The following is an 8,596-nucleotide window of genomic DNA, read 5'->3' as shown; positions in this document are numbered from 1 at the left end:
TGTGGGGTCATTTCCACAATCTTCCTGGGGTCTGTTCTACCGCTGGGCAGCTGGGGTTCTTAGAGACCCAAAGAGTGACTCTGGAAATTCTGTCTTGGATCTAGATCTTTGAAGACACCCCTTACGTTTCCGAGTCTCTTTTTCTCTGGCATGAACACTTTGACTCCTCAACAAGACCAGATACTAGGAGACGGATTATCTTGGAAGGAAACCTTGGGTTTTTGGAGGAGCCCTTTCTCGATAAAGCCAGACATTTCCCCTGCTCCTTGCTGATAGATAAGCAAGAAGGAGGTAGCCCTGGAAAAAGAAAGCTAGGAGATCTCAGAAGGGGATAAGTCCCCAGGTGCCTAATTAAGAGCACAGATAAATGCCTGATTAAACCACCCCAGTCTGCAAGTGCAGCATATTCTGCTGGCTATCAGAAACGCTTTGTTGCCATAAAGAGGTTGGAGATCTCTGTTCTACAAATTACCCATGGCTCCTGGCCCTTGGCACAAGGAAAGAAGATAATGGAGAGACGCCCTTTTCCGGTGTCCTGGGCTTGACAGGATAAAAGGAGGCCACACTCTGCGTGCGTCATCAGAGCGTTCATTCTTTATCCCTTAGTGACTGCTTTCCTCCAACTCTGTCAACTCCATCTTTCCCACCATGAGTCGGCAACTGAACATCAAATCTGGTGGTGACAAGGGTGGCTTCAGTGGTCGCTCAGCAGTGGTGTTGAGGAAGGCCGTGGGCAGTGCGGCTTCTTACCGTGCAGCTGGCAAAGGACCTGGGGCTGGCTTTGGCAGTCGGAGCCTCTACAGCCTTGGAGGGAATCGGTGTATTTCCCTCAACATGGCAGGTGGTGGTGTTCGCATTGGAGGTTATAGCTTTGGGCCTGGCTCTGGGTATGGAGGAGGCCGGGCCACTGGCTTTGCTGGAAGCATGTTTGGCAGTGTGGCCTCAGGGCCTGTGTGCCCATCCATGTGCCCACCTGGGGGTATCTACCGGGTCACCATCAACAAGAGCCTCCTGGCTCCCCTCAACGTGGAGCTGGACCCTGAGATCCAGAGAGTGCGCACCCAGGAGCGGGAGCAGATCAAGGCTCTGAATGACAAGTTTGCCTCCTTCATCGATAAGGTGGGTCTCACGGGAGGAGGATGAGAGAGTTCAATGAGATGTGAGCAATTCCCTGCTGCCTGGGAGTGGACAGGGCACTGTGGATGGAAAGGTGGCAGCTGGGGCTCCTCCATCATAACATCCTGTAAGCTAGGTAGCACAAAGGAATAAATGAATGTGTTGCTTCTTCAGGGTATTTTGCAGAGAAGGGTGGAAAATTGAGTAAAGTGTAGCCCCACCTTGAGAAAGAAGTACTGGGTTTCTGGAGGACAGTTGGATGAATCTCCAGCTCTTTAAAGAAGATGAAGAACTGGTAGAGTCAACACCAATGGGAGGGGAAGGCTCACAGTACAGAAGAAACACTTGGCTGAGTCATCAGGAGGAGCATCTCCTGCGTGCTGAGTCAGACAATGAAAGAAAATTATGGTATTTCCTTCCTCCATGAGTTTTCAGGGATTGGTTTTGTCTAGAAAGCTATGGGATGGGCACTCGTAAAAGGTCTAGTTTGCATGGAATTCCAAGAGTCTAGAGTCAACGCCTGAGGCTAATGACTTTAACAAATCTATGTAACCCGAGAGTCAATAGTCTATGTCCATGGACATGGTCACCTCCATTGTGGTCCCAGGTGCGGTTCCTAGAGCAGCAGAACCAGGTGCTGGAGACCAAGTGGGAGCTGCTGCAGCAGCTGGACCTGAGCAACTGCAGAAAGAACCTGGAGCCCATCCTTGAGGGCTATATCAGCAACCTGCGGAAGCAGCTGGAGACTCTGTCTGGGGACAGGGTGCGGCTGGACTCGGAGCTGAGGAATGTGCGAGACGTGGTGGAGGACTACAAGAAGAGGTGAGCAGGCCCCACCAAGATTGTGGGTCATGTTCCCAGAGATTCCTGGGAAAGCCCGATCTCTGTGCCTACATTTTAGGAGAGGAGAGAGCAAGAACTAGCGCCAGGGGCTCACACCCCTCCCTTGGTTGTGGGGGAAGAGTCTGCCCTGTTTGATGAGAACTTCCTACCTGGTTGATCAGAAGGAGTTTCTTGCTCTTTGATCCAGTGATTGGTTCGGTGGCCAGTTTGGAGAACCTAATAGGCATTTGGATATTTTCCTAGGATCCAGTGAGTGGAATATATATGAGGTAACTCAGGGGCAGAGTCCTGCCACCCGCAGCCTATGTGGCACTCACCTCTAGGAGATCGTGTAGGGATCTGCTAACTTCTCTCTTTGCCCCCAGGTATGAGGTGGAGATTAATCGGCGCACAGCAGCTGAGAACGATTTTGTGGTGCTCAAGAAGGTAAGGGAACAAAGAGCTTATGCTCTCTTTTGCATCCCCCTCCTAACTCACTATGCTCAGGACTCCAGCTCAGGCCTTCTGGAGAGGGGCAGATGCCTGAGTTGGAATGGAGTCATGGTTCTGGCCTCTAGCTAGAGGCAGGATACACACCCAAGCAAAGGACAGAAACAGACAGGAGAGAATTCTCTTCTGGGAAAAGGGAAACTCTGGTCCAGCTTGGCCTTCCTGTGTGACTTGGGGAAACTCATTCTACCTCCCTGGGCTTTGTTTCCTCCAGTGGAACAGAGCAACTTTTCCCTTTCTCTATTTTCAAAGAGCCATTGAGTATGAGAAAAAGCAATATTGAATAATTTTATTCATCCATATGCTTCCCTTTGCAGGCAAACAATAGGAAATCAGATGGCTCTGGGAGCAGGGACAGGGAAAGCTCACAAGATGAGGGTTGTATTGACTGAATGTTTGGGGTGTCTCTTGTCAGGATGCCGATGCAGCCTACACAGTGAAGGTGGAGCTCCAGGCCAAAGTAGATTCTCTGGACAAAGACATCAAGTTCCTCAAGTGTTTGTATGACGCGGTGAGGATGCTCCTAACTTTCCCCCACCCCGCCCCTTTCCAGCTGAGGGCTTCACTTGGCTCTTCTGGGGAGATGCCAGTAAGAGGGATTTAGGATAACAGAATGAAGGATGTTTTGATAGGAAGGTGCAAAACTCTGCACGGGAGACCATGGAATTGTAGGATCTTGGTCCCCAAAGACCATACATGCAAGAGACAATCCCACCTGGGCTGACAGCGATCTTTCACTCAGGCAGAAAAAAATGAATGACCCATTGAGGTCCTATACAAGCACAGGCTCTTGACTCTGTGAATTATAGGAAATGTCTCTCACTGCCTACTGCTCATGAAGGATGCATCCTGGTGCTGTGAGCCTTCTCCTTTGGCTCCAACATTCAGATCTGGAGCAGGAACTTCTTCCCACCACTTGAGCCCAGAAGATGAGTAGGCAACCAAGGCAGGCTAGGGGACCCTGACTCTGTCCTCATCTCTCAATTCAGGAGATGGCCCAGATTCAGACTCATGCCAGTGAAACCTCAGTCATCCTGTCCATGGACAACAACCGGGACCTGGACCTGGATAGCATCATTGCCAAGGTCCGAGCTCAGTATGAGGAGATCGCCCTGAAGAGCAAGGCTGAGGCCGAGGCACTGTACCAGAGCAAGGTGGGCACCAGGGGGATCTCTTTCCTCCACCAGCTTCTCCTTTCCTGGGAAGGGATACCTCCACCAGGGAATGTAAGAGCAACCTTTGTAGATGTGTTGAATGAAAGAATGGTTATAACCAATGCTTTAATGATATTCTATTCAAAAAGAATTCTCAGTAGAGACTATTATCAAAGATGAATTGATGGGCACATTCAATAGAAAAGGACGGGCAATCATCTGATGGAGAAAAGAAAATAGGTGTTTCTGCTGTAGAACAAATATGTTTCCAGGGATTAGGGTTTGTCATCATGGGCAGAAGGAAAGAGAGTAACAAATATGATGGAGAGCTGCTATGGGAAATCCAGGGTGGGGTAAGGAGTGAAAAGGAAGCCATGAGCTCTTTTCTGGACAATATGGAAAGATTTCCAAGAGGAAGAAGTGGAAGTCTATCTGACTTCTGGGTACTGGGAGTAATGCTTGGAGAAGACCCTTTACTGTTTGCTCTCCAGGGCTTTCTACCTGCCCTGTTCTGGCACTCCTTTTCACATTTGTTAAATGTGAAAGCAAAGATCATAGGTTCCTCATCCCCTGTCCATGGATATGCCATCCCCTCTTCTCTGGAGGACTGGTCAAGGAAGAGGGGAAGCTATGAGCTACAAACCCTGAGCTAACAATCCAACCACCCCAAGTGTACACACTGCCCTCAGCTTCTGGCCCTCCACTTGCCACTGAGAAAGGGTTTCAGGAGAATTCATGTTCTGTGAGGGCAGGGACCTCACCTATCCTGCTCATTGCTGCATCCTTAGCACGTCGAGTAGTACAATCTGGCCTTTAGCAGAGGCCTTTATATAGAGATGCTTAATGAGTAGAGAGTTCTTCTTACATTTCAAAAGTGCTTAATAAATGTGACCTGCACTTTTCTTTCAGCCAGCTCGGAAAAGACTGCAGGCAGGGCAAAGAGAAAGGATGTGTCCAGTGCACAGTTTCCGCTTAGAGAAGTGGGTGGACTTCCTGGTGGGAACCACCACCACACAGCCAGAAGGATGCCCAGGCTCCGGCTCCATCACGCCCTGTCCTGGACACACCTCCCCTGTTTGGCCTCAGCCATGGAATTGTTTGCTTAGGACCCTTCTACTACTTCGATTCGGGGGAGGAGGTGCAGTCCTGTCTCATAACCAACTTTCTATCTCTCGGAAACCAGATCCAAGAGCTGCAGCTGGCAGTAGGCCGGCATGGTGATGACCTCAAACACACCAAGAACGAGATGTCAGAGCTGAACCGGCTCATCCAGAGGATCCGGTGTGAGATTGCGAGTGTAAAGAAGCAGGTGGGCAGCAACCTCGCCAAGAATGTCAGGTTCTTTGTGAAGTTCAATTTCATCCTCTGTGGTGGAGAAACTGGAGCCCAGTTTAGTAGAAAGCATATCTCCCAATTTGGATTTGGGAGCCCCTCAGCCATCTAATGTCTCTCTTTTCTACCTGCCTCTGTACCTTTGGTCAGAGCTGGCACTCTGCTAAGAGCTGGGAAGTGCCTTGAGCTTACTTCATCTGCCTCCCAGTTTGCAGATAAAGAAGATGGGCAGATGAGGAGAGGGGAAGTGACTTGCCCAGCTGTTATCAGCAGTCAGGACAGAAGTCAGGTTTCCTCCCTCTTTCCTCCTTTTACTCAGACCTTTTCTGCGTGCAACAAACCTGCCCTACATTCCCTTCAGACGTATCCCCTGATGGCAGGTCCCACGCCTTCTCTTCCCACTATACACATAATACATATAGAGGAGTGCAGAGGGAATGTATCCCAGACTCTTCTGTGGCCATGCTAAGTTCCTTCCCTTAAGGTGGGGCATCATCCTGGTGACCAAGGGGGGACAGCAGCAGATGAAGCCCTCCTGGGTGTCCCTTCCCTGTATCATGATACCATGTCCACTTCATCTAGGGAATCCTGTCTTCCCTGAAGGCAGCAAAGCTTAAACACCATGGCAGCGGGGAGATAATATTAAAGGGGTGGGGAATTCTTTCTTTGTCCTCCTCAAAGAACCAGGTCAACTCTACTAGTGATAGGACACCAAGGTGAAAGATCGGAGCCCATTTTCCTCCCTGTGTCCCCACAACCTCCACGCCAGGCAATGTTCAGAGCATGGCAACAGCCTTCCTCTCCATCAGTACAAGGCATCCTAGTGCTGCTAGATGTTTGTCAGAACCCAGTTTCTGAGGTTGAGGTATGATTTCATGTCTTTAGGCTGGAGAGCTCTAAGGGAAGCCTCCCTCACCCAATTCAAGCTGGCAAGGGGAGTGTTTAGCCAGATCCTCCTGCAAAACCCTGGAGTGTTCCAGAAACGCTCACTCTTGGTGCTAACAGGTCAAAGGTCCCCACTGGGAGCTGTCCTGCAGACAGGAATCCGACTATAGTGGTGCCTTGTCATGCTGTCTGATCCCTAGAGGCGACTTGGCTGGGGTCTCAGCATGATTCTCCTGGACCTGGTATCCTTTCAGCCTAGAGCCATTGGTGGCCTCCAAGAGCAGGAACTAGTCAACTTCGCAAACATCACAAGTTTCTTCCTATATTCGTGAAATGCAATTACTTCAATAGCTTCTCACAGAAAATCCATTTGCAATAGAAAATAGAGGAGGCTGGGCTATAGTCCTGTCCCTGGAGCCTTACTCACTCTCACCTTGGGTCTCAACTGGGAAGTGAGGGGGTTTTGCTATTGAGCCCAGAAGATCTGAGAACTATATTGCATTCTGATGAGCTCTCTGTTCTTTGGTTTTCAGTGTGCCAACCTGGAGACGGCCATCGCCGATGCTGAGCAGCGGGGCGACTGTGCCCTGAAGGACGCCCGAGCCAAGCTGGATGAGCTGGAGGCCGCCCTGCACCAGGCCAAGGAGGAGCTGGCCCGGATGCTGCGCGAGTACCAGGAGCTCATGAGCCTGAAGCTGGCCCTGGACATGGAGATCGCCACCTACCGCAAGCTGCTGGAGGGCGAGGAGTGCAGGTTGGAGGGGGATGTGGAGGGGAACTCTGGAGAGAAGGGGCTGTGGGTGGCTCCCTGCTGGGCGGGGGGCATTTGGGAAGTGGAAGATAAAAGACATAAGCACAGAGTGCTGGTTTGACTGGGGACCTCAGCTCCTGCTCCCTGCGAGGGAAACTCAAACATGAAGCAGGCAGCACAGGTGATGCTGTCAAAGGGCAAGTGGGATCAGACAGAACAGATTTCCTCACTCCTTTGGCACATACAAGCTGTGGTTCTGGCAGATCCTTTAGTGTCTCTGTGTCTTTATTTCTTCACCTATAAAATGGGATTCTAATCTCCATCTCACAGAGTGTTTTAAGGATGAATAAAAATAACATACATGGTAAAGCAGGTGCCCATCAAGGTTGTAGCTGAGTGTAGACACTTCACTGAGGTTTTATCCTTCTCTAACTTTCTGTCTTACAGGATGTCTGGTGAGAATCCATCCTCTGTGAGCATCTGTAAGTATACCTGAGAGATAGGTCTGGTGGGGATTCTGGCTGGGTAGGCAGGCGGGGACCCCAGGATAGGGCGATGCCCCCTCCACTCATAGTCTCCCCCAATTGGGAAGTTTCCGTTACTGTCTTTTGAAACTTCTCTGGCTTCAAAGGAAACCTATTTCCCTTAGACCCATGGAAAGAGTGGCTGAAGTCATTCCCACTACATTTCCTCTCTGTCTCTCCCCGGGGCATTATTAATGAGAGAGAAGGTTGCAAATGTACACTTGGGGTGTCAAATGGTCCAGGAAACTCCAGGAGGGCAGAGATCGCGTCTGTGTCATGTGGTCCTAACCTCACCCAGAGCCTGGCACTTTGCAGGGTGCTCGTTCATATTGATGGTGTTTCCTGGCTGCTGAGGGTTGCTGGGGACAAGGGAGGATGGCTCCTTTTCTGACTGATCCTTGCTGCCCTTCTTCTTTGCTCTTGGCCCTTCCTCCTCAGCCGTCATCAGCAGCGGTGGGAGCGGCTACTACCATCCCAGCTCTTCCTCTAGTGCCGATGCCAGGGCCAGCAGCATGGTGGGCAGCTACAGCAGCTCTCGGGCTGGACAGTCCAGGGCCAAAGGGGCCCGTGGAGGAGACCTCAAGGACTCCCAAGACCTCAAGGGCAAGAGCACCTCTGCCAGTACCCCAGCCAGGAAAGCCGCCCGATAAGCCCGAGGGCCCACTCCCCTCAGGATCTGGGAGAAGAGATGTCCTTGCCACTGCCACCAAGCCCAGAGATGTCTGCTGTTCCCCATCCTCCACCCCCTGAGTCCTGGACTGTCCATAGTGTACTTGACCACCTGTGCCTTGGCCCCCCTCGCTGTCCAGCTCTGACTGGCACCATCGCCTCTCTATCCTCTCAGGTCCCGTGTGGACACTGACTTCTTGTTTTCCTTACTGCCTTCAGCTGGCAGAAGGCTTTGGGACCCAGGCTATAATTGCCTTCTTGGCTCTGGGAAGTTATGGTCCTCCCCAGAGGGAGAGAAGAGGAGGGAGGCAGAGAGGGAGGGGAAGAATAGTCTTGTTTGGGGCTTAGGCTGAATCAGCAGGTGTCTGGGAAGTTCCCCCCAACAACCCCAGCTTCGGGGGTGAGGATGAAGGTGTGTGCCCAGGAGGGGCATGGTCAGCCAGGCTTTGCCTGTCCCCTCCAAAAGCTCTTTGCTGAATGACCCCTTTATTCAGGAGAAAAGATGTATATGCTCAGACCACCAGCTGTACCCAGCTTCACAAAGCCAAGTGACAGAGAACTGGGGGTTTCCTGCCACCTTGTGTCACCCACCCACTCTACTACTGGTAAGAGCTACTACCCTATGATAAGCAGCTGCTATGTGCCAGGCTCCTTGCATGCATTGCCCCTCGTGCTTACCCAGCCTGCAAGGTGGATGCAATCGGAAACCTCAGGACAGAGGAGAAGTCCCAGCCTCCAAGAAAGAGACTGCAAAACCTGCCCCTGTCACCCACTAAGTTCCCCAGGCTGGGAGTGGAGCCCAGGTCTAACTGACTCCATAGTCTATATTCTTT

At 51.3% G+C, this 8,596-nt stretch overlaps 1 protein-coding gene across 1 annotated transcript; it reads left to right on the top strand.

The window, feature by feature from the left end:
- Nucleotides 1-648: 648 nt before the first annotated feature.
- On the top strand, nt 649-7,806 carry KRT74 (keratin 74; the record flags this gene model as incomplete). The annotated part of the gene is made up of 9 exons (XM_082741392.1): nt 649-1,119; nt 1,724-1,938; nt 2,325-2,385; nt 2,864-2,959; nt 3,438-3,602; nt 4,786-4,911; nt 6,353-6,573; nt 7,018-7,052; nt 7,533-7,806. 9 exons carry the CDS (start codon nt 649-651, stop codon nt 7,742-7,744), a joined length of 1,602 nt encoding a protein of 533 aa, XP_082597518.1. The 3' UTR covers nt 7,745-7,806.
- Between the last annotated feature and the right edge of the window lie 790 nt (nt 7,807-8,596).

This window comes from Mustela nivalis (genome assembly GCF_964662115.1).
Source record: "Mustela nivalis genome assembly, chromosome: 7".
NCBI lineage: Eukaryota > Metazoa > Chordata > Mammalia > Carnivora > Mustelidae > Mustela > Mustela nivalis.
The sequence above is the reverse complement of the archived record's forward strand: the minus strand, read 5'-3'. Positions and strand labels throughout refer to the sequence as shown.